The sequence below is a fragment of the Cornus florida genome, unplaced genomic scaffold, assembly GCF_030987335.1.
Source record: "Cornus florida cultivar Cherokee Brave unplaced genomic scaffold, ASM3098733v1 CherokeeBrave_3.0.0_Hap2_Chr09, whole genome shotgun sequence".
Classification (NCBI taxonomy): Eukaryota; Viridiplantae; Streptophyta; class Magnoliopsida; order Cornales; family Cornaceae; genus Cornus; species Cornus florida.
In genome coordinates, this window is record NW_026775579.1 from 72,812,017 (window position 1) to 72,838,167 (window position 26,151).

The 26,151-nt window shown below is 38.4% G+C and overlaps 1 protein-coding gene across 3 annotated transcripts in view; it reads left to right on the forward strand.

Annotated features, from left to right (window-relative positions):
• Positions 1-13,614, forward strand: part of LOC132274389 (ankyrin repeat-containing protein ITN1-like) — a 30,225-nt gene extending 16,611 nt beyond the window's left edge. Inside the window, exons 4-9 of one of the 3 annotated variants that reach the window (XM_059775659.1) lie at positions 10,291-10,437; positions 10,741-10,815; positions 11,210-11,320; positions 11,748-11,792; positions 11,948-12,414; positions 12,800-13,614. In XM_059775659.1, coding sequence (XP_059631642.1) covers positions 10,291-10,437; positions 10,741-10,815; positions 11,210-11,320; positions 11,748-11,792; positions 11,948-12,414; positions 12,800-13,474 — 1,520 coding nt within the window. In that variant the 3' untranslated portion in view covers positions 13,475-13,614. The remainder of the gene's footprint in view (positions 1-10,290; positions 10,438-10,740; positions 10,816-11,209; positions 11,321-11,747; positions 11,793-11,947; positions 12,415-12,799) is intronic. The other 2 variants (XM_059775660.1, XM_059775661.1) reach the window with 2 other exon arrangements.
• The last annotated feature ends 12,537 nt before the right edge of the window (positions 13,615-26,151 follow it).

The window sequence follows — 26,151 nt, forward strand, 5'->3', positions numbered from 1 at the left end:
AATTAATATTTTATAATGAACACGGAATACAAAATGAATTAAGAAATGAAATTAAAGCTGAAAGGAACTAAACATAGAATCCGCAAAATATTATAATTATTAAAATCCATCAAACCCAAACTCCAAAACTCCATCAATTTACAACTCGGGAATCCATCTCTAGTGGACCCCTGGTAAACATCCAAACGGAAAATAAAGCAACTGTAATAAGCATCCAGAAATAAACTATGGAGAGAATCCTACATCATCGGAAAAGTGAATAGAGACCTCTGCTCAGCACGAACACGTCTAAGCCTGGAACTGTCGTGTACCTGAAAAATAGAAGTGGGTCAGGCCCACGCGCAAGTTCTATACTACTACAATCCAAACAGAGGCCCGATACGCATGTACACCCTAAACAATTTAACAATAGCTAATAGTCCGTAAGTGTATATATATATAGTCATACTAAAGGACTCTCATTGGACTACAGGCTGGTCTCAACCTGAATAGAGGTAACATGCTAAAAACGCACACGAAGTGGGCATGTGTACCTAAACCTAAACAGGGTACACCTCTAACCATCGTATCCAGCTATGCATCCCAACACATATACGCTCCCTAACCGTCGATCCTGAGACTCAAGCTCATATCGAGGTACCATAACAATATATTTAAAATCCATCCTGAATCCTAGTAGTACCGCTCAACTAGTTGTTGCCATGACACTACAATCAATAGGACTTAACTTTTAGTTAATCCAATTCTTAATCCAGAGTAGGTAGGTTTTGGCATTTTGGAACCAAACCGTCCCTAGTATACCACCGTCCCATACCGATGTATACTGTCCCATCATCCAGCAGTTGATAATACCAATAATTAAAGTAGACCTCAACTGAATCCATATCTCCATCACAGATACTAAAATCATAGTATAAGCATCTAGGAACACAGTCAACTATATATATATAATCATGTTCAGCTTTATCCATTACTGATACTAACAATGTTAATGTAAGCATCAATTCCCATAGTCACAGTATGTACATAAACCTACACAGTTTAGGTTGTTCCATAAAAACTGATATAGTGATAAGATTATTTCAAAATTGCATTCAATAGACTCAGCAGTTGATATTACAGACATTTAGAGTAAACATCAACGAAGTCCATACCTCCAACAGTTGATAGTACAGATATTAAAGTAATTATCAACTAAGTTCATAACTCCAACAACTGATACTAATAGTAATCATGAAAACATCAAAACACAAATTATAGTAGGTATATATACGTACTTAACTTATAATGTTCCCAGAATCCAGTAGTGCTAAGTTTGTTTAAAACCTAAATCACTCGATACCAACTCATCCAAAACAAATATAATTCGAGTACATGATCATGATATGCAGTGAAACATGTTTTAATTATATTATCCGTCTCAGAAAATTACTAACAGAAACTTTAACTCTAGCCAGTGTATTAATTTATTTAAACCATCTACTGTCTGAGCTACCCAAGTAAATAATTTTATTAACAGCTCTTAGGACCTTAATAATTATCTCTAAGCATCCTCCATACATCCCACAGACATCACCAAACCCAACTGAAACCACTGAAAACCAACCCCTGTAACCAAATCTGGCTGGAAACGAAAAAAAATGAAAAATGCATAAAGGAGCTGGCTCCCCAAAGTTTGGACCCGCCTTCTTTAGCATTGGAGCCGGCTCCAAACCAAAGGAGCCTCCTACAAATTAAAAAGGAGCCGGCTCCCTCTTAGGGAGAGCCGGCTCTCTCCCTCTCTGCCCCGTTTTCTCCGATCCCGACGTCTTCTGCACTCTCTATATCCTTCTACTATGGTTTCCAGAGGTTGAAACTAAACCTCTAAACATTCCCAGTCTATGTTTAAGCCCTTATTACTTCACCAACAGGAATTTAAATAAACAATCATGCAAGTATAATTCATGTTTTAACAGGTTTCCATGCACACAACACATAGTGATATGTTTCAGTTTTTTTTTTAGCACGAACAAAACATCTTTTGTTTTAATGGATTCAATTTAATCCTAGAATTATTTAAGAATGCAAAGAACACGTAACCTAAGGGAGAGAGTAAGGATATAACTTGCCTTTTGAGATTTTTGTTAAAAATCTCCACGTTGTCTTCTACGATCTCCGGCGATTCCTACTGCAAACTTCCTCTGTTCCTCATCTCTATTTCCACAGACGTGTTTTGGGTTTTGTTTTTTTGTTTTTTTTTTTTTAAACCCTAGTACAACATTATTACATCTATTTATAAGGTTACACAAACCTAAAGCTAATTGAAGCCCTAATATGAAACCTAATCGGCCCATAACACCATCTAAGTGAAAAACATGTCGGCAACTTACCACCAATCTTACAGTAACGTGAATTTAGGAAAACAAGTAACTTTAATTTATTTTAATTACCAATTAACCAAAAACTAAATAAAACAATAATCAAAGAATTTACAGAACACAATTAAACCAATTAAAACATTAAATAAAACAATTAATGAAAAGAAAACAACTAATTACACTTAAACCAATTAAAACATTAAATAAAACAATTAATGAAAAGAAAACAATTAAACAAAATACCAAGACTATCCTTTTGAAAATTAGGGGTATTACAATATCCTACCTCACGGGCTCACACACTAACTATCACCATTCGATCTGAATCCACACTTTTGGATTTGTCCACAATTTTAGCATAGATAAACCCGCTACTGCACAAGACTCATGGGTAGCCCCCGTAACAACCAGAATAACAATGTACGTGTACTTCCTGTTACACACAAAACTCACGATTATCCCTCGTTACACAATGCAATCACAAGTAACCCCCTGTTACAAGACAAGGCTCACAAGTGTCCCCCATTACCAACACACACACACACACACACACACACACACACACACACACGACTTACGAGTAGCCCCCGTTACAACATAAGACATCACAGGTATCCCCTGTTACAACACAAGACATCACAGGTATCCCCTGTTACAACATAAGACTCATAGGTATCCCTTGTTACATCATAAGACTCACATTTATCCCCTGTTATAACACAAGACATACGACTCACAGGTAGCCCCCGTTACAACATACACGACTCACAGATATCCCCCCGTTACACAAAACAGTCACAGGTAACCTCCCATTATAATAAAAATCAACCATATGTAGTACCTTAACTTATCTTTGGATAGTCCCTGGCCTGGTTGACCACACTGAAAACAAACCTAGAACTAGGCCTATCAAGAGGACACTTTGTAGTGTCTTGGCTGTTTGCAATGATAGCACATCACACACATCCTTGAAGACCCTGAAGACATACCAACAGTAGGAGTATCGTATGCCGCCCGTTGTTCTTGAGAATATTACGAAACATCTCTGTGCCTCCTTCTTCCCTGACTCGTGGAAGAAGTACCCATACTCATACCTTGTACCTGAGAACCCCCAATACCACTAATTACTTGCCAGTCATTAGTTTTAGCTTCTACTATATGCACTTTCGTCACCGCCTTTGAATAACTCTTTAATCCCAAAAGTGTCATCCATGGCCTAATGGAATGATTTAGGCCATACACAAACCGCCATGTCTTTTTCTCCCCATTCCCTAACACATCAGTAGCGATTCTCATTCCCTATCACCGATATGTCACCTTGCTCAAGATTATCAAACTGCATTCTTAATTCCCGCTTCTTAGTCTTCTGGAAGTATTTATTAAAGAAAGATTTTTGAAAGTATCCCAACTCATATTGCCAATATTATGAGTGCTAGTCATGGTATTCTACCATACTGCCGTGTCGTTAATGAACTTATACGTGGCTAAGTGATCTTCAACCAATCATTGAGCACGACTATTGCCCTGAAATGCTTTTCAAATTGTTCTAACCAATCATCCGCAACTAATGGGTCTGAACCTCCATTAAACATTACCTTCATAAGCTTGTCAAACTGAATAAGGTACTGGTTATTCCGTCCATCCTCATGTCCTGTGGCTGAAGAATCGGTTGTGGTACCACTTGATGAACTGTGGTATGCACCAAGTTCTTAAAAGCTGAGGCTACAGTCCTTACTAATATAACATCGTCTACCGATACTTGTGGATTATCATCCACCTCCCTATCTTGGCCCTCTCCTAGTGAAACCCTATTCGGTTTGGATGACCCTTCATCTACTCGCTCTCCAACTTCACTTGGATCCACCACTTCACGTAGTCCTTAAGCACAGTACTATAAAAGCAAAGAGGAGGTCAAAAACAACAATGCACAAAATAGCTCAATGCATGAGTTAGGGTACTCACATTACTCATTCGATAAGAACTTAAACACACATAAACTTAGGAACGATTAAGTTTCCTACCTATTTAGATCACAACACACATATTCGAACGACTGACACCGTAATAAATAACGAACCATGATAATATATACAATACGCTCGCCCCCGGATGAACAACCTCCACGTGTACATTAGTCATGAAATATGTCCCGTCATATATATATATATATATATATATATATATATATATATATATATATATAAATTCATACTCAAATAATCATCATCTTAACATGTATAATATGCTTGCATAAGTTATGCTCAACTATATGCCATATTATTAGGTATAACATGCTTTCTTCAATAATAAAATTTAACAAGTAAGCACGTAACTAATCAAGTTTGCTTTAAACGAAATCAATTATTTCATTAATCATATAATTAATTGCACATAAATATCTAGCATTTAGCAGCTGAGCATGGTTTCACACTCAATAAATAATAAACTCAATACGCAATTAATACATTTACATTTACTAATCATGGCCATGAAATAAACATACGAGCATTTAAACGCTTATGCATATACTATCGCCAAGTCAACTCTGACCCCACCTAGGTCAACCTTACTCGTCGTCCTTAGGTTTTTGAACCTAAAGCTCTGATACCAATTCTATAACAACTCAAATCTAGGAATCCGCACCGCTAACCGGGTCCTTACCCTAACCCGAGGTCACACAAGGGTACTACGGCCATTTCACATCATTATACTAGCTTTAGAGTCCATAGGGGTATAATGATCATTTACCGTGGCCAAATAATGGTTCAAAACCCAAAAGGGAAAAATAGTTATTTAGTAATTTATTATGGCTTCAAGCCTAAAAAGGGTAAAACTGTCATTTACAATGTAGGGACCCAAATCTGATGGGTTCGAATCACTGACACAAAAATAACGCCACTAGTAAGGTGTGTAACAGACTTTGGAACGTGGTCTTAAAACATGGATAAAGGTTTCCAATAGGGAATAATTTATGTAACGTGATTAAAGTGGAAACCAAAGTCAATTGTGCAAATATTGACAGGTGATTAGGAATAGGGGCGATAACCGGTCGTCTAGTGCCCCCCGCACACATGCTTGTGCCGCACAAAGTGGTGCGTGCAGGCACGCGACCTGACAAGTGACGACCAATTGTAGGGTGGGACGACTGGTCGTCTTAACTCCAACTTTTTATTGAATAGTAACCAATCCTCCAAAACTTGATTTATTCGATTGACGACAGGTCTTACGAAGTGACGACCGGTCGTCCAAGCAAAGACGCCACTTATAGGGTACATTATAATTAATAATCCACTTACAATTAAATTTGCCCAAAACTCAATGCTACAAAAATAGAATGCCATGTGTAAATGTATATATAAGATTATACATGTGAAAAAAATAATTTAGGATACAATCATTAATAACGTAATTCATTCCCAATGGTTTACATTATTATGTATACAAAATATATTCAAATTCATGGGTTGCGTGCCCAAATGCTTGTACCACTATCAACGTGCCTTAAATGCTAAAAAATGGTCCAAATGAATACGGTTACCACATTAATAATATAAGGATTCAATACCATTGTTACCAATTACATACCTAAAATATTAAGTTTACATTGCCATTGGAATGAATATAAATAGTATATGCTTAAGCCCAAAATTTTACAAAAAAAATAATGTGTACTACAAATGATGTCAAATTTCACTTTCTATCAATGCCTACGATTGTGAAGATGTATCATCCACTTCATTCCTTTGAGTCCTAAAATATTTAAGATAAGGGGTAATCACTACCACTTAGTAGAGATGCCTAAATGACGTTTCCTTAAGTTGATTAAACATAACAATAACCACTTAGGAGTATAGTAAAATGAAAAAGGGTTATGTAAGGGAATTTTAATCACAAATCAACCTCAAAGCACATAGACTATGATCCAAAGGTCAAATAAATGCCATGCATTATGCGTCCACACCACACACACACAACTGACTCTGACACACCCACACCAAAGATGTACTAGTTAGCCAGACTTTTAGTACCCCATTCCGTCCTTATAGCTAGTTAGTACCGTCGTTAGAGGGATACCTTCCCAATATCAGTTTTAAGAAAAACCTTTGCTCCACAAATTTTGAAAACTCGTTTCCACCCATGACTTCCCACAAACCACTCCATCTACACCAATACCATGCTATGGTAATGTCATAAATATGCATTACAATAAATTTAGGACAACCATACATTCCATCATCAACACACAATTACAATTAGAACAATATGCATGCTTTTGCTCATAAATCATCAAGAATTTCATATTGGCAACCAAACCACATACCATTAACTTAAATGCAAGAGATAGTCTCATGTAAGCAAGTTGTCATATAATAAGCTTGCTAGACATGAATTAATTCACAATACTTAGCATCTACCTCAATTAAACCACAAGCAATACATAATTATACACATAGTTAATATAATCTTCCAAATTGGCACACTTAGTAACATAATAGTTATGCTTTACAACACATAAAATGGCATTGATTTCCATCTAATTAATAATTAAGCAATTGAAGATCATGCTTGAAACCCTAGGACACCATTAATCAATTCATACCAAATTAAGCATGCTTTCAAAGGGGAAATAAAGAATTGATTACCATAACCTAGGACTACACAATTTAAGCAAACCCCTGCCTCAAGGATGCAAAGCCCTAACTTGCTCCAAGCTTGAAACCCCACCAAATCGAAAGCTTATACCACCAAAATGTAGAGGAAGAGAAGGGGAACAACATTCCCTCTTGGAGCTACCCCAAAAACCATAAACTTGCTAGGCCGAAATCTCAAAAATGCATCAATGCCACCAAAATCACATCATCTTATACATCAAGAAATGTTGTATAACTTCTCTAACTAGCCTTTCTTCCAAATCCAAACCCTAGGAATTTTGGAAATTTCAAAGTGGTCAAATCTTTAATTTCTCACCATAGTTTTGTAGAGGAGAAGGAGGAGAAGAACTTTCTTTTCTTGGGTACACTCAAAATCAAAGGCTAAGGCCCTCAAAATGAAGCTTTTCAAAGCTTTTACATGGAGGTGATATATTTATAGATATAGAGAGAGAAAATGAGGGGAAGAAGATGATGAATAGTGTCCTTTGATTGCCAAACATCTCATATATATAACTCCCTCTCAACTTTTTACTAATTACACCACTTAACCCCAAATTTCATTACTAATTACTTATTTCCTCCAAGCAATTTTAATGAAATTACTTTAAGGCAACAATCCACCAAAAATAAAATAATAATGCCCTCCAATGATCTTTCACTTAGACCCTCGCCATACCCATGCACTTAAGCCACCCCGGACCCATACGGGATCCCCTAGTCCAAAACTCAAAAATGTTCGAAATGGATCAGAGTGCATTTCTAAGAGTTCTAAACTCAATGAAATACCTTAAATGACTCTCGGGACCCACACGACACACTAATTGGTCTATGGCATGCAAAACGTGGCGTAAAAAAACTAAAAAATTCAGAAATGCCGAAAAATCCGGGATGTCATAGAGTAGGCACTCTTTGCTTTTATGTCCATTATGTTTTATAAGGCTTCAGGTCCAATTTTTTTCCTTTGGGTTTAAAGGAAATTTGATTTTGCTAACTTAATGGACACAAAATTTGCTACATTAAAAGATGCCGGATATGAGTATTTTTTCGAACTGGTTTTGCCATTGCAATTTGAAAGTAAAAGAAAAATGTTATGAAAGAGGGAACAAATAATAAAGTAGGGAACAAATATTAACACAATTTGCTCATAGGCTCTGACCATGAAGAAATCCATTTTGAGATAAGAAATTAACAGAGACTGACTAAACTTCCAAGAATTCCAATATGAATTTTATCGAGTCTTTCTTAGTTATATACAACTCAGCTCTTATACTTGAGGAGTTTGAATCCTGATAACATACCTTCATAATCAATAAATTGATTTTACAACTATTCAAAGAATTTAAAATTGATTCATTTATCATATTATTTATCCATAAGATTTTACTCTTAGGTATTACCCCAAGATCTCACTCTATAAAGATAAGGGTAATTTTCACTCACACCCCTGAGGTTTCAAAAATGTTCATACACACCCCCTTTACCTGAGAAAATGACTATTTTAACCTTTGACTTGGTCAACAAATACATAAAAAGTGTAAATTACTAATATAACCCTGTAAACTAAATTTTTAAGGACCAAAATACCCTTTATTTTACTTCTCTCTTTAACCCTACACAATACACCTCTATCCTAAAGGTTCGGCAACGAGGTTGGAGGAAAGCTTAGAGGCGGCACCGTCGAAGAAGAGGTTTTCTTGTAATAGCGTTTTGGAGGGGAGCTGTGGCAGAGAATAGCGCTAGTCACGTCCCAACGACGAGCCGCCGTTCTAAAGGAATTGCCGATTTGCTCCCCGATCTGAAGCGTCAACGCGTCGAGGACGTCTCGATCGCCACAGCCGTCGAAGAGAAGAAGCTGTTGCCTTTGGATGAGCCACCATTCCACTGATTCACTTAACCAGCTGCCGGAATTGATAGCGTTGAGCGATGGTGGTGCTGTCTAGCGACATTAAGGTGTTGTGGTAGTGGCGGATTCGGCGATCTTGGCCTGGTCAGAGTTGGTGACTTTCGATAATTGCTCCGCCGCGAAGTATTTGGGTGAGTCTAACCTTGAGCGAGAATGGGTTCGTCTTGGTGGTGTGGGTGTGGCGGTGGTTGTTTGTGGCACTGGTTGTGGAGTAGGTGATGGCGCTATTGCTATATAGCGGTGGCAATGTGTGTGTGTGGTAGGGGGGGGGGGTGTGGAGGTGGTTGTGGTTGTGGCGGTGTGGGTGTGACGGTGGTTGTGGTAGTATATGTGTGGGTGTGACGGTGGGCGTGGGTGTGGCAGTGGGTGTGCGGTGGCGGTGTAGGTGGCGATGTATGGGTGTGGCGGTGGTGGGTAGGAGGGGATTAAGACTATTGATTAGGGTTATTTTTGTCAATTAACATATTCATGGGTAAATATGACTTTTGAAATCTCAGAGGGTGCCAATGAAAACTAGTACGTTAACCGGTTGCTGAGTGGTGTTGACTCAAACCTCAGGGGGTGTGAGTACAAATTACCCTAAAGATAAATAATGCACATGCACACAAACAAACAAGATTTATATGGTTTGTCAAATTGTCATTTGAAGAACTAGTACTTTCTTTCAATATCAAGATTACACACTCACTTCTCTTCTCACAAACTGAAGTGAACTCAACTCAACTCTCTCTCTCTCTCTTACAATTCTCTCTCTATCTCACTCTTCAAACTTCTCTTCTTACACTTTTTTTGTCAACTTCATCTCTATTCCCAATTTCTTGTTGCACCAGAGTTCTTGCCTACTAAAGAGTTACCAAAACAATTTCCAATTCTAAAATATAAGCATTCCAATGAGAAACAATTTCTTCCAATATATAGAAAAGTCCCGAAACAGAAAATGAAACTAATTTTTGCACATATCAGGGCTAATGGACTAGTACGTAGAAGTTGGACTGGTCCAATTCCTCTGGAATACAATCTTCAATTCTCCAGACATGTTGGATCGGTCCACACAATTTGGACCCAATTCTTCCAAAACTGAATCTTCAGCGGAATTTGAGGCGCACTCTAACAATTACAGCCATTTGAATTAAAAAATAATTGGCCGCCCATCTGATCATCCATTTGACCGTTCAAATTCAAAAATGATTGCCACTCATCTGATCATCCATTTCACATAATCTCTCTTACATGTACCCTAGCTATATGTCTCTCTCTCTCTCTCACTATATATATGTAGTAAACACACTTCAATGAAATCTTATAAAATGATGGTGACGCGTGGAAATTTTCATTAAATATTTCTCTCTTGTATATCAATACGTATATGCATCCATAGATTTGGCACTGGAGCTCTGGGAACGACGACAAAATTCAGCTGCGGTTAACCGGTTTTTGGAAGAGAACTTGCATAGGATGGCAAAAATGGTCTCCGCATTCTCAAGAGAAAATCAACTTGGATATTTTAAAAGCTGGATGTATAGTTGTACGTAAATCCTCGTCTACTTAATTTGCCTTTTATTTGTTTTTCTCTTTCTTTCTTTCCTAAATACGGTGGGCCTATTAACATATACTTTAGAAAACCAGAAAGTACCACAAAACTACAAGTCCCTTAGTCTAGCTCTTCTTAACAACTGAAAAGGACTGGGACAGACTTCTGGCATGCCCCAATCAGTTCACAATAATATCAACTTTTTTTATTTTATTCTTTTGAAGTTAATATTATTATTAGCTTTGATCAAATGTGTTTCTATTAAAATGATATTATCATTCTTTTTGTTTCTGGTAGATATTGATATGTTACCAGTTAGCTTTGAGGATTCCAAATCTTGTCCTCAATCCATTTCCATAGTTCAGTCAACGGGTATATATCTCTCCATCTCTCTATATTGTGCATTAATATTTTTTATTGATATATGGAAACAATTTGATTGGGTACATATCTACTTAGTTGCATCCTTTTGTGAGAAGGAAAATGCCTCTCTCGTCTCTCCATTGGATAAGACTGGGATTGATCCTGCTATCATCATCACATTCGTATGATACATGCATGCTTAATCAGAGTGATTAACATCATCCTTTTGTATTTACCATTTGTTTCACTCACAGTATTAATTAATGAGTGTGTAGTTCTATCTTTATTTTATTTATTTATTTATTTTTTTGTTTTTCCCCTAGACATATTGAAGTTCTCTAAATTTGGTCAACTGTGTTTCTATTAAAATGACCGACATTATCAATCTTTTGGTTTCCGGTAGGTGTGGATATGCAACCGGTTAACGTTCATACTAAGAGCGATATAGAAAAGCAACCTGAGGATTCCAGATCTCATCGTTTTTCCAGATTCAAAGATAAACTTTATTCAACAGGTGTCTCTTGATCTCTTTCCCATATTGCATATCCAATATTTTTCATTGAAACAATTTGATTGGGTAGACACCCATTCCAATATTGCTGGGCTGCAATACAGTACTTGGGCCAAATATTTTATTTTTTGTTATCCGAATGCACCTCTCTGTTATGGAATGCACCTTTCAAGGATGTGGAATGAATGACTTGTGATTTATATATGCTGGTGCATGCAACTCTCAATTTTGGACAGTTAATTATGGAAAGTCTCAATTTTGGATAGTTATGGGAACTCTCAATTTGCCTTTATACACTTGCATAATATATAACTTGTAGGAACTAATATTAATTAGATATGCTCTGTTGATCAGAAAGTATCTGTTTTTTTTTATGGTGTATAAGGAGTAATGTCAAATAAAGTTGCTAAAGAAATATGTTCGAATACAGGAAGCACTGTGAAAAGATTAATGTCAAAGGTTGCTAAAACAACAGGTATGGAAGCAGAGTACTACTATAGTTCTATTCAATTCATACGGTTACTGCTTAATTTCCCAATACCTTTTTTTTTATTATTATTATTTTTTTTTATGTAAAAATTTATTTATTTATTTCATTTTAAAATATTTCTACTTGGATACCAATTGCAGGTATTGAAGAAATATTGAATATGAAAAAAAAAGACATCCAAGCCCGACAATTACTCAGCAAGATGTGTTCCCCAATATGGACTTTTGATTTTAAATACATTGAATTATACTTTGAGGCAATAAAAGTAGCCATCAAATGTGGGAATGTTGGATTTGTTAAGGAAGTACTGAGGTCGAATCCTACTTTATTATGGGGGGATAAGAAAAATCAAACCATATTTCATATTGCAGTTGCTTGCCGTCAAGAGAAAATATGGAACCTCATATATGGTTTGACTACTGAACAAAGAAACAAAATCTTGGGAATTCTAGTAGAAACGAACAGCATGTTACACATAGCTGCATATCCATTAGTAGTTCAACATGAAGGTTCAGAAAAACAAGCTGCAGAGCAACTATTACGGACGGTATTCGTTAAGGCTCCAGGTGCAGCTATGAAAATGCAGAGAGAACTACAATGGTACGAGGTACGCAAGGACGCACGTAGTCTAATTAATTCATAGCTTTATATATATATATATATATTCTTCAAACTTCTGCTTTCCATCCATATATTATATATGGTGTGATTGATTTGGGAAGTTACAGCTATAAGTAATGAGTCATTGGCCTGCAGGGTCAATGATGAATTATTTGGTTGTTTTGTAGCATTAATCCACTCCAATCCATTTCAAGGGTAGTTTCTTAATTTTCAACTTCAGAATTAATTATCCCTCAAATCAGTGTTAATAGTCATGTCTTTGCGCCCTTCTATTAACTATATAAATAGTGGAATTAGACAAACTTTCATTATTAATTTAATTAGTTCTTTCTCATTAACAGTGATATATGTATATATTTGTGTATATATAGGAGGTGAAGAAGATGGTACCATCTTCATACAAGTTTCTTCCTAACGAGAATGGAGAAACTCCTCAAGCTTTGTTCTCAAAATGGCACTCTGATTTAGTCAAAGAAGGAGAAAAATGGATGAGAGATACAGCAACATCGTGTACAATTGTGGCCACTCTCATTGTCACTGTTATGTTTGCTGCAGTCTTCACAGTACCAGGTGGCATTGATGATTCAGGGAACCCCAAGTTCCTACAACATAACTCCTTTATAGTTTTCGTTGTATCAGATGCATTATCTCTATTCTCCTCAGTTACTGCAGTGTTAATGTTCCTAAGCATTCTCACTTCACGCTTTGAGGAAAAAGACTTCCTCAAGGCATTACCCAACAGATTGATAATTGGTCTTGCCGCCCTTTTCTTGTCTATTGCCACCATGATGGTAGCTTTTGGTGTCACTCTTGTTATTGTGATTGGCAAACGGATAAGATGGGCTGTTGCTGTTGCTCCAGTGGCTGTGCTTGCTAGTTTCCCAATAATCTTATTTGCTTTACTGCAACTTCCCCTGTTTGTCGACATGGTCTTATCCACCTATGGAGGTGGTATCTTCAACAGGAAAACAAAATGTTCCTTTTTCAACAACCCAAATGACGACTATGTTCCTCCACAACCCAAAGACAGAGTTGATACACAATGATTGGGGTATGATTATGTCATTTACATATATAATTCTAATCGTGGTTCAGTATAATCACTATTTGTAATTATAATTATATATGGATGATTCTTCAAGCAGAATAAGAATGTGCTTATATTTCTGAAAGATGAAATGCGTGTCCTTTCTATTTATCTTAGGTTTTTTTTTTTTTTTTTTTTTTTTTTTTTTTTTTTTTTAAATATAAGTGCATGCATCTCTCTCAAGAAAGATGAAATGCGTGTTCTTTCTATGGTTGAAATTAAACATTTTAAGTTGTTCATGTTGAGAATCTGCGCGTATAGTCATTTCTTCTATTCAAGAACAAACTCTAGTTATATGCATGCAGTCTTTCCTGAATAATTATGTGAAACTAGTGTCTACTTGCTGGTGATATTGTTATTGAGAATTTTTTACATATATAATAAGGTGAACAGAGATGTTCGTTATATGTAATATCCCTATATTTTAAAGGATTTATTAAATGAGATTAATTAATTATATTTATTTTTAAATGATTTGTTTGATTTAATTGGGATTAATTGCTTTTATTTTATTTTTAAATGATTTATTTTATTTAATTGAGTGTTTAGATTAATCTTTTTTATTTTAATTAGATTTTATTTTGTGATTATATTTGTTGAATTGATATGATGATTGTTGTGTGTGTGTTTGATAATTGATTGAATTATTGGTGTGTTGATTTTGTTGGTATGGTGTGACTTGGTTGTAATTTCTTTTTTTTTTTGTTTACGTGCTTCAGGTAATTAGTTATTTTAATTTAAGTATTTATTTAATTATTTGATTTATTTAAATTAATTGGATTTGGGCTTAAGGAAAGTTGGACCAAAGGATGTGATCTTGGGTTTGTATGAAACCTTATTGGGTTAATTAATAAAAGCCCATGGTTATATGATAATTTAAATGATCATTTTTGTATAATTATAAATATATAAATATAATTAATTAATTAATAGGTGTTGTGGAAGGATATATATATATATATATATACATATATATATATATATATATTGATATATATGTATATATGATTTAATTAATTAATAATTAATTATGGAAGGTATATATATATAAATATAATATAATATATGTCTATATATATATATTATTTAAAGATAATAATTATTATTTTTATTTGGTAGTCATAGTAGGAATAAGATTTGGATTATAATATGTATAAATAAACACATAAGACTTTAGGGTTAAAAGTTTACATGTTAGAAAAATAAGATAGGTAGAGAGAGAAGAAAAGAAGATTAACAAAGAGGAGGCTGAATTTGAGAAAGTGGACGCCGGAATTGGATGAGACAATCAAAACTTGAGCGTCGGTTTCATTTTGAAACCTTCAGACGAGTTCTTCTCTAACTTCCCTCTTAAGATCCATAAGGATTTCACCTTGAGTACCAAGACTTTAATTAAATTATTAATTTAAATCATGGTTAGAACGGGTTAATCAAAAGTATTAAGTTAATTTATTTGATTAAATCATGGTTAGATCGGATTAATTAAAATAATGAATTATTATTGTTTACACCCTTATTTTCCACATTCCAGAGGAATATTGCTCTGTCAATTCCAATGGAAAGGTACTACGACGTTCCAGTGGAAAGTCTTAGGACACATAGCAGCCAAGGAAGCAAGCGGTTACAAGTGGTTACATGCAAAGTCATGGGATACATGACAGCCTAGGAAGTGAGTGGTTACAAGTGGTTATATGCAAAGTCATGGGACACATGGCAGCTTAGAAAGTGAGCGGTTATAAGCGGTTACATGCAAAGTCATGGGACACATGGCAACCTAGGAAGTTGGTCGATTCCAATGGAAAGTTACTATGACATTCCAGTGAAAAGTCTTGGGACACATGGCAGCCAAGGAAGTAAGTGGTTACAAGCGGTTACATGCAAAGTCATGGGACACATGACAACCTAGGAAGTAAGTGGTTGCAAGTGGTTACATGCAAAATCATGGGACACATCCTAGGAAGTGAGCGGTTACATGCAAAGTGGGACACATAACAACCTAGGAAGCTGGTCGATTCTAATGGAAAGTTACTACGACATTCCAATGGAAAGTCTTAGGACACATGGCAGCGAAGGAAGGAAGCGGTTACATGCAAAGTGGGACACATGACAACTTAAGAAGCAAGTGGTTGCATGCAAGCTACCATTACTAAAGTCTATAAATAAGGCATATGTTGTAACTTACAAAGTCTGCTCAACGCTAAACATAACAACGCATTTCAATTCAAATTCTCATTTACATTGCAATGCAATTTCATTATGTTTAGTCGAAGTCCTGCACTTTACTTTACATTAGATAATCTTACTTTCTAGTTAATACTTTCTCAAGTAGTTCGTTCCTTCCTAGCCAGTTAACAATCCCGAAGTCCTTTATCAAAGGCAAAAAAAACCCAGAGGTGGTCATTCCAGACCTCTTCACAATCGCCTGGTCCCGCAGTCTTCCTTCTGGAATATTATTTGGATCTCTCTTTGGAACTACAATAGTTCCTAGCACGCCTATTCGGTTCCATCGGAATCGGCGCTCGCTTTTTCAAGGCCAAATATAGTGGCACGCCTGGCGGGACATTCTGAACGAAGTGTTTCCATGGAGGGAGGAGAAAGACAAGGCAAATCTTTTCAATATTTTGCCGAAATTTTTAGGGAACACGGCAAATCTTTTCAAGATCTTGCCGAAAGTTTTAAGGAAAATGACAAATCTTTTCAAGATCTTGCCGAAAGTTTTAGGGAACAGTGGCGCCTTGAAAGAGAGTTACGAGAGCTATTACGGAAGCCTTACTTGGTAGAAAGAAGTGGCTCCAAATATCAAGTACAAACCCTTCCACGAGCTCAGAAATAACCACCACCCGTGATGTCGATTCCACCAGCAGTGAAGTCGATTCCGCCAGTAGTGAAGTCGATTCCGCCAGCAGTAGCTCAACCACTTCCATCGCAGATGCAAGTTCCACCTAAGGTGCAGAACCCTTCAGCAACAGGGAAGTTGATTCCCTTGGCAATAGTTCAACCACTTCCATCGCAGGTGCAGGTTCCAATTAAGGTGCAGAACCCTCCACCAGTAGCAGTCCAAAAAGTTCAATTTTAGGTCCAACAAAATGTTCCACTTTCGAACATTCAGCAACCTACAAACATATCACCAAGGCCACTTATGGCCTTTCCAATGGCATTCGAAATTGAACGCCCTCCAAGGAAACCTCCCGATCAAAGAGTGAATCCAATCCAGTGGAGGAGTATTCCTTTGGTAGACCCAAACCCAATTCTAGTGGTATTTGGGGGGCATCCAATGGCCAACCTAACCAAAGGTTGGCCAAAGAATACAAGCCATATTGTTGACTTCTCCCAACAAGACTATGGCTTGGCCATGAGGAAGGTCGACAAACCTTTCCATGGGAAGCCGTTACCACTTTTTCCATTGGAAGAAGATTTTCCACAGCCAGATTTTCCTTCAGAAATGGCACAAGCTTCTCAATCATTGTATATTCTTCCACATGAAGAATATAACGGTCATAGTATTTTTCTTCCAATTTTGGGAAAAAAAAAATGCTACTATTTTATTTGTCCCAAATTCATATCTTATGATTTTTTGGGTGCAAAACTTGGCTAATCAACTATGTATTTGGCCAGAAGATGTACAAATTCGTCCTTCTCGTAAACCGCCATACCTCGAGGGGCAACGAAATTGGACGTGAGGCTTCAAATCTTCGTCTTCGTTAAATAAGTAAGCTGCTTAAAAGTTTTCGGCCCAATGGTACATTTCGGCTGAAAAGTTTTACTTGTTTAATTCCTTAATAATAGGAATATCACATGGCAAATTTTCACTCACATATAAAATTTGATATGCCTTACAATTCTTTAAAGAATATCAGGCACATCAAATTTGGGGGGTAATGTTTACACCCTTATTTTCCACATTTCAGAGGAAGATTACTCTGTCAATTCCAATGGAAAGGTACTATGATGTTCCAGTGGAAAGTCTTAGGACACATGGCAGCCAAGGAAGTAAACGGTTACAAGTGGTTACATGCAAAGTCATGGGACACATGGCAGCCTAGGAAGTGAGTGGTTACAAGTGGTTATATGCAAAGTCTTGGAACACATGGCAGCCTAGAAAGTGAGCGGTTACATGCAAAGTCATGGGACACATGGCAGCCTAGGAAGTTGGTCGATTCCAATGGAAAGTTACTACGACATTCCAATGGAAAGTCTTGGAACACATGGCAGCCAAGGAAGCAAGTGGTTACAAGCGATTACATGCAAAGTCATGGGACACATGGCAACCTAGGAAGTAAGTGGTTACAAGTGGTTACATGCAAAGTCATGGGACACATCCTAGGAAGTGAGCGGTTACAAGCGATTACATGCAAAGTGGGACAATGTAATACCCCTAATTTTAAAAAGGATATCTCGGGGATTTTAATTTAGTAGTTAATTGCATTTTATTTGATTATGTGTGATTAGTTGAATTAATTTGATTATTTAATTGTTTAAGTGTTTTAATTAGTAAATTGATTTAATTGTTTTAATTTATTTGAGTTAATTGTTTTGATTTAATTTATTTAATTCTAGTTAATTATTTAAGTGGTAGTAAATTGATTTAATTGTTTTAATTTATTTGAGTTAATTGTTTTGATTTAATTTATTTAATTATAGTTAATTATTTAAGTGGTAAACTTATTTGTTTTGTTTAATTTGGTTTTCACGGGACTGTATGGGACACATATAGTTATATTAGGGTTTCAGTTATAGCCGGTAATATATATATCATAGGTCGGTTTATGGGCCAAGGAGGGCTCTGTCTCTATTAAACAAGGATTAGGGTTTGGGATTTGTACGCCTATATATATCCATGCTTCTTGGTATTAAGGATTGGAAAAAAAGACTCTACTCGCGTAACATAAAAACAGAGAGATACAGAGTGAGGTTTTGAGAGAACAGCTTTTGTTTGGTGTGGGATTCGACGGGGATTTCAGGGTTGGACCTAGGAGAAGGGAAGGGCAGAGGTATTAGGAGGCTAGATAGTGTTGCAGTGGTTACCGGACGTTGGGAAGACGGCGACAAGTTTTGAGTCCAAAACTTCAGGCAAGTTCTTTTCTTCCTCCTTCCCGTTGGTCTGTGTTCTGTGCACCTAGACATACTCTAGGGTTCTAATGGATCAATAATTGAATTAAGCATGTTTTTATATGTCAATTTAACCTTATCTTTGCCTTGAATAAATTCGGTGATGGTTTTTTTAAGTTCATTACAGTAGTTGTTTTCCTAAGCATGATTTGTCTGTGGAACTTGTAGTTTTTGTTTTTGATTTCAACTGTTGTAAACACTCCATGGGGATTATACTGGACATAGTTAGGACCCTTGGGAACAGTCTAAAACTAAATAAAATGGATGGGAAGCGGCCGGCGTTGAAGAAGAAGGTCGCAGAAGTTACAGACGGACAGACGGCTCTCAGAGAGGGAGAGAGCCGGCTCCATGGAGGAGGGAGCCGGCTCCCCCCCTAGTGTAGAGCCGGCTCTAGGAGGTGTGGAGCCGGCTCTACCCAAGTAGAGCAGGCTCCAATAAAAATTGGAGCCGGCTCCCCCTTTGTTCATAACCTGTTCTCGCTCAGTTTGCTTCTGGAAGGTGTTTAATGCACTGTTTGAAGCTGTTGTGTGTTGGAACTGTTTAAAAAAAAATATTGGGACTTGCCATGGTGATTAAGAAGTTAACTTTGGGTATTAAGAGGTCTTTTAATTGATTAAAGTTTACCTCTAAATTAACGGAACAAACTGTATAAAATTTATGCACATTGTACACGATTAAGGGATGGAAGAAGACTTAATTGCTCAAGCTTATTTTTGAGCATTCCAGTGGGATCTAATATGTTTATAAATTGTTCTAAATACATTATAGGGTCATTGATGTATCGAAGTTGACCTATGCATGCTTCGGAGGCTAATTGTTGAAATAGTAAATACTTTCTGCAATGATATGGATTATCGTTTGGATTTTTAATTGCTAGAACATCAAATATCTTCCTGCAATTATTTGGATAATGTTTTGGAATGTAATTTACTAAATTATGATTTCTATACTGTAATTGGCATTGATATGGAGGATTGTATGCACCGGTATGGGACGGTGGCATACTAGGGATGGTTTAGCTTCAAAACGCTAAAACGTAACCTAATGGATTAATGGAATGGATTGTAAGATATCGAATCCTAATTGTGACTAAGTCAGATCAGCTGTAACCAAGTTGGATGACTTCCTGGATTAACTGATGGTAGTTAAGTCATATCCACTGAATAAGTTGAGTGACTAACTAGTTGGTTTATTGTAGGTCAGTTTAATAAATTGTTAAACTGCTTACCCTGGATTTGGACGGACTTTATATATATGTTTATGGTACCACGAGTTGAGCTTGAGTCTTAGACTCGTTGGTTAGGGTGCGTATATGCAGTGGATGCGTAGCTGGTTATAATAGGTTAAGGTGTACCCTATTAGGTCTAGGTACTCATGCCCACCTTTGGGTGCGTATTCAGATGTTGCCTTCTATTCAGGTTGAGACCCTTATTATAAACTAATGAATGTCCCTTAGTGTGGATATATTTATACGTATGGACTAGATAGATATTGTGAGATGTCTACGGTGTATCTGCGTATCGGGTCACTGTATGGATTGCAGTTAGATTAGAACTTGCTCGTGGGTCTGACCCACTCCTTTATTATTCTTTTCAGGTACAGGACGGTTCCAGCCTTAGAGCTTGATCGTGCTTGTCGAGGACAGTCTCACTTTCACCGGATTACGTAGGACTTTCCCCGATGTTTCTAGTATTATCTATTTTCAGTTTCAGTCTCAGTTGAATTTTTAGTTAGGGGTCCATCAGCGGATTCCCAAGTTGTAACTTTGAAGTTTTGAAGGATTGGAGTTTCAATTTTCAGTTACACATAGAGGATTTTATAATTATTATTTCTTGCAGTTTTATTCTATCTTTATTGTTCTTTTTGTCATCTCTGTTCGTTTTAAAATACTTTAATTGTTTGATATTCCCTCGGGTTTGGGCCTGGGCCTGATCAACCCGTGTCTCGGATCCGAGGGGTATCACAATTGGTATCAGAGCACTCCAGGTTCAAGTGTCTCTAGGACGTTTCGTATTAAGACTTCCGTGTAGCGTTTTTTTTATAGAGCTCATGTTTAGGATTCGTTGAATTCTTTTACGGTTCGTTTAAACTTGTATTGATGTCTGTCTTTCTATGTTAACAGCATGGTTAACACTGAAAGAGGACGGAACATGAACAGTCGACAGAGGAGAGCGGCACGTAGACAGCAGGAACGTCTACAACGTCGGCAAATGGAAGAAGAGCAGCAAATGCCAGGGTTTCAGGAGGAGCAGGAGGAAGTTCAACAGACTCAGGGTCGGGACAGAGATCCAGAGATTCCTCCACACCTCAATGACCTTGTTGCTCGGGCTATAGAGGCTGGGGTAACAGCTGCACTCCGGAACCAACCACAGGTTCAACAGGCACCTGTACCAGCACCAGTAGTTCAGACGGATTCTTGGGGAAAGGCTAGGAGCTCTTTCACAAAGGGGAGTCCACCTGTGTTCTCAGGCTCCACCGATGCGAGAGCAGCTCACCGGTGGAAGCAGGACATTGAGCATCATCTTCGTTTGGTTCAGTGCACGGAGGTTCAGAAGCAGATGCTTGCTACTTTCAAGTTAGTTGGGGATGCACTACAGTGGTGGGAGTCAGTTACCACCCCAGAGGAGAGGATGACATTGACTTATGATGAGTTCAGTGCTCGCTTTGAGGATAAATATTTTCCCTACGCAGTCAGGGCAGCTATGAAGACCGAGTTTCTAAATCTGCAGTAGGGAAACATGATAGTGGCGGAGTATGAGCAACAGTTCACACGTTTGTCTCTCTCTGCACCGGAGGAGGTGGATACAGAGGAGAAGAAGCGCAACAGTTTTGTCAAGGGACTGATGTGGTCTATCAAGAGAGCTATTACAGGTAGTCCAGCCTATACTACCTATGCTCAGGTGGTAGACGCCGCTCTACAGCAGTATCAGTTGACTGTGGACATCAGACAGGCTCGTGGTGAGAAGCGGGGAGATAAAGACTCTACTAATCAGTCAGCTGAAAAGGGGAATGGCAATGGTCACCGGCAGAATGACAAAGGCAAGTTCCAAGGGCAACAGCCTTGGAAGAAGCACAAGGGTGGTTCAGATGCTCATCGGAATGGGGTACCTATTCAGAGGCAACAGAATGGGGGACCACAAGCAAGACAGGGTCAGCCACAGGCTAACCGACAGAGGAGGCCATTTGGTACTTTCCAGGGTAGTTGTTACACTTGTGGAGAGTATGGTCATACCACCAGGCAGTGTCCTAAAGCGGGACAGGGACAGGGACAGGGACAGGGACAGTATGTGCAGCAGGGACAGAGGGCGCCAGTGCCTCTACTAGCTCCATAGGTTCCACGGATTCAGGGACAGACACATCTGGCTTTACCGGCACCGCCGCAAACTCAGGGACAGGCACCACAGTAGTTGCATTATGGTAGGGTGTATAACCCCAAGCCACAGGATGTTCAGGCACCTCAGACTATTGAGGGTAAGTTTCCTATTCATGGTTTACATGGACGTGTTTTATTTGATACGGGTGCTACACACTCATTTGTAGCTAGGACTTTTGTTGCTTTATCTGGGATGAGGACGAGGGTATGCACTAGACCTCAGGGTATTTCTACACCATTGGGTGATACAGCTATTATACATGAGAGTGATGGGCCTGTGACACTAGATATTGGCAGACTCAGATTTCTAGCCAATCTACTGGTCCTGGACATGCACACTTATGATGTGATACTTGGGATGGATTGGTTGTCTCACTACCATGCCCAAGTTGATTGTTTTGATAGATCTATTATTTTTACCATACCTGGTCAGGATATGTACGTAGTAGCTATGCCACATTCTAAAGGAGGCGGTAGCACCTATTTGTTCCATGTGGAGGAGGAAAAGGATGAGGGGATTACTGTGTCATTGGATAACATACTAATTGTACAGGATTTCCCGGATGTATTTCAGGAGATTCCAGGGTTGCCACCTAGTCGCGAGATCAATTTTGTGATAGACTTAGCTCCAGGCACTGTGCCTATTGCTAGGGCACCCTATAGGATGGCACCGGTAGAGATGAGAGAGCTGAGGGATCAGATTTAGCAGTTACTCAGCCAGGGTTTTATTCATAGGAGTACATCACCTTGGGGAGCACCAATTCTGTTTGTGAAGAAGAAGGATGGTTCACTTCGTCTGTGTATAGATTACAGGGAGTTGAACAAGGTTACGATTCGTAACAAGTATCCTTTGCCCAGGATTGATGACTTGTTTGATCAGTTAAGGGGAGCCACATACTTCTCCAAGATTGATCTGCGTTCTGGGTATCATCAGCTGAGGGTTAGGGAGCAGGATGTTCCTAAGACAGCGTTTCTCACGAGATATGGTTCTTATGAGTTTCGTGTTATGCCGTTTGGGACGACTAATGCACCTGCAGTGTTCATGGACTTAATGAATAGAGTCTTCCGGGCTTATTTGGATCAGTTTGTTATTGTCTTTATTGATGACATCTTGATCTATTCTCGGTCGGAGGACGATCATGCTAGACATCTTTGCATAGTCTTGCAGACGCTTCGTGAACACCAGTTATATGCCAAGTTCGAGAAGTGTGAATTTTGGCAGCGGGAGGTGAAATTTCTGGGTCACGTGGTGTCAGAAAAGGGGATCGCAGTGGATCCGGCTAAGGTTTCGGCGGTGGTTGAGTGGGGACAGCCTACATCACCTACAGAGATTCGAAGTTTTCTCGGTCTGGCAGGATATTACAGGAGATTCATCCAGGGGTTCTCCAAGATAGCAGGACCACTCACTCATCTGACCAAGAAGGGTGTACAGTTCGTGTGGGATGAACACTGTCAGCGAGCTTTTGATGAGCTGAAAAGGAAGCTAACTTCTGCACCGGTTCTGGCTACTCCGCAGAGCGGGATAAAGTATCTTGTTTACACGGATGCATCGTTGCAGGGTCTTGGATGTGTATTGATGCAGGAGGAGCGACCGATTTCTTATGGATCTCAGAAACTTAAGCCTCATGAGCTTAATTATCCAACACATGATTTGGAATTGGCAGCAGTGGTCTTTGCCTTGCGTATTTGGAGGCATTATCTATTAGGTGAGTCCTTCAGATTATTCAGTGATCACAAGAGTCTGCAATACTTGTTCACTTAGCGGGAGCTGAATATGAGACAGTGCAGATGGTTGGAGTTTGTAAAAGACTATCATTTTTCTATACAGTACCATCCAGGGAAAGCGAATGTGGTGGCGGATGCACTCAGTCGCCGACCTGTTGGTAGTCTTTCTGCTCTATTCACTACTGAGCGGAATGCCTTGAAGAATGTAGATGAGTTGTCAGATGCTTTTATTGCTTGCATGGTGGTTACACCTTCCATCATTCGCAAGGTTTTACAAGCACAACTCACTGATCAGCAATGTGTCGACAAGGTCACAGAGATAGCTTCCGGAGAGGTTCCATTCTACTATGTTGGGGCTGATGGAGGTTTAAGGTACAAGGGACGGCTAGTGGTACCTTCTGCTGATAATTTGAGGAAGGATGTGATGACTGAGACTCATCACTCTGAGTTCTCTGTTCATCCAGGAGGCGATAAGATGTATCAAGATATGAAGCGGCAGTTTTGGTGGGCAGATATGAAGAGGGACATTGCTCTTTTTGTTTCTCAGTGTAGTACTTGTCAGATGGTTAAGATTGATCATCAGAGGCCGCCAGGAGCTCTACAGTCACTACCAATTCCAGAATGGAAATGGGAGAGCATATCTATGGATTTTGTGGAAGGGTTGCCAAATTCTTTCAAGGGGCATAATTCCATATGGGTCATTGTGGATAGGTTGACCAAGTCAGCTCATTTCTTGCCTATTTGCACTGACTACACTTCGGAGCAGTTGGCGAGTCTTTACATTTCAGAGATTGTGAAGCTACACGGCATTCCATTGTCTATTATATCGGACAAGGATTCAAGCTTTGTATCTGGATTTTAGAAGAGTTTTCAGCAGACTTTAGGTACGGAGTTACACCTTAGTACTGCTTATCATCCTCAGACTGACGGACAGACTGAGAGGATGAATCAGATTATGAAAGATATGCTTCGGTCGTGTGTTCTGGATTTCAAGGGCCATTGGGAGGACTATTTGCCACTTGTGGAGTTTGCTTATAACAATAGTTTCCAGAAGACTATTGGGATGGCACCTTTTGAGGCGTTATACGGTCGACCGTGTCGATCACCTGTTTGTTGGATGGAGGTTGGAGAGAATCGATTCTTAGGTCCTGAGTTCATCAAGGATACCTCTAAAAAGATTGCTCTTATTCGAGATCGCATGCATACTGCCCAAAGTAGGCAGAAGAGCTATGCTGATCGTCGCACTCGTGCTTTGGAGTTTCAGGTTGGGGATCAGGTTCTTCTTAAAGTATCTCCTATGAAGTGTGTTATGCGCTTTGGGAAGAAAGGGAAGTTGTCTCCGCGGTTTGTCGGTCCATTCATGATTACGGATCAGGTTGGAGCTGTTGCTTATCGGTTGGCACTGCTGGATAATTTGGACCGCGTACACAACGTATTCCATGTGTCCATGTTGTGGAAATTTCTGCGCGATGAGGATCGGTATCAGCATATTGATGTTGGGGAGATTGAGTTGCAGCCGGATGCAACTTATTTGGAGCCACCGTGTCGTATTGTCGACCGTCAGGATCAAATCCTTCGTAATAAGGTTATCCCATTAGTTCGTGTGCAGTGGAGTCATCACAATGAGGCTGAGTCTACTTGGGAACGGGAGGATGTCATTCGCTCGCAGTTTCTTGTAATACTTGAAGAAGGTAAGAACGAATTCTGAGGACGGAATTCCTTTTGTTAGGGGGGAAGAATGTAATACCCCTAATTTTAAAAAGGATATCCCGGGGATTTTAATTTAGTAGTTAATTGCATTTTATTTGATTATGTGTGATTAGTTGAATTAATTTGATTATTTAATTGTTTAAGTGTTTTAATTAGTAAATTGATTTAATTGTTTTAATTTATTTGAGTTAATTGTTTTGATTTAATTTATTTAATTCTAGTTAATTATTTAAGTGGTAGTAAATTGATTTAATTGTTTTAATTTATTTGAGTTAATTGTTTTGATTTAATTTATTTAATTATAGTTAATTATTTAAGTGGTAAACTTATTTGTTTTGTTTAATTTGGTTTTCACGGGACTGTATGGGACACATATAGTTATATTAGGGTTTCAGTTATAGCCGGCAATGTATATATCATAGGTCGGTTTATGGGCCAAGGAGGGCTCTGTCTCTTTGGGATTTGTACGCCTATATATATACATGCTTCTTGGTATTAAGGATTGGAAAAAAAGACTCTACTCGCGTAACATAAAAACAGAGAGATACAGAGTGAGGTTTTGAGAGAACAGCTTTTGTTTGGTGTGGGATTCGACGGGGATTTCAGGGTTGGACCTAGGAGAAGGGAAGGGCAGAGGTATTAGGAGGCTAGATAGTGTTGCAGTGGTTACCGGACGTTGGGAAGACGACGATAAGTTTTGAGTCCAAAACTTCAGGCAA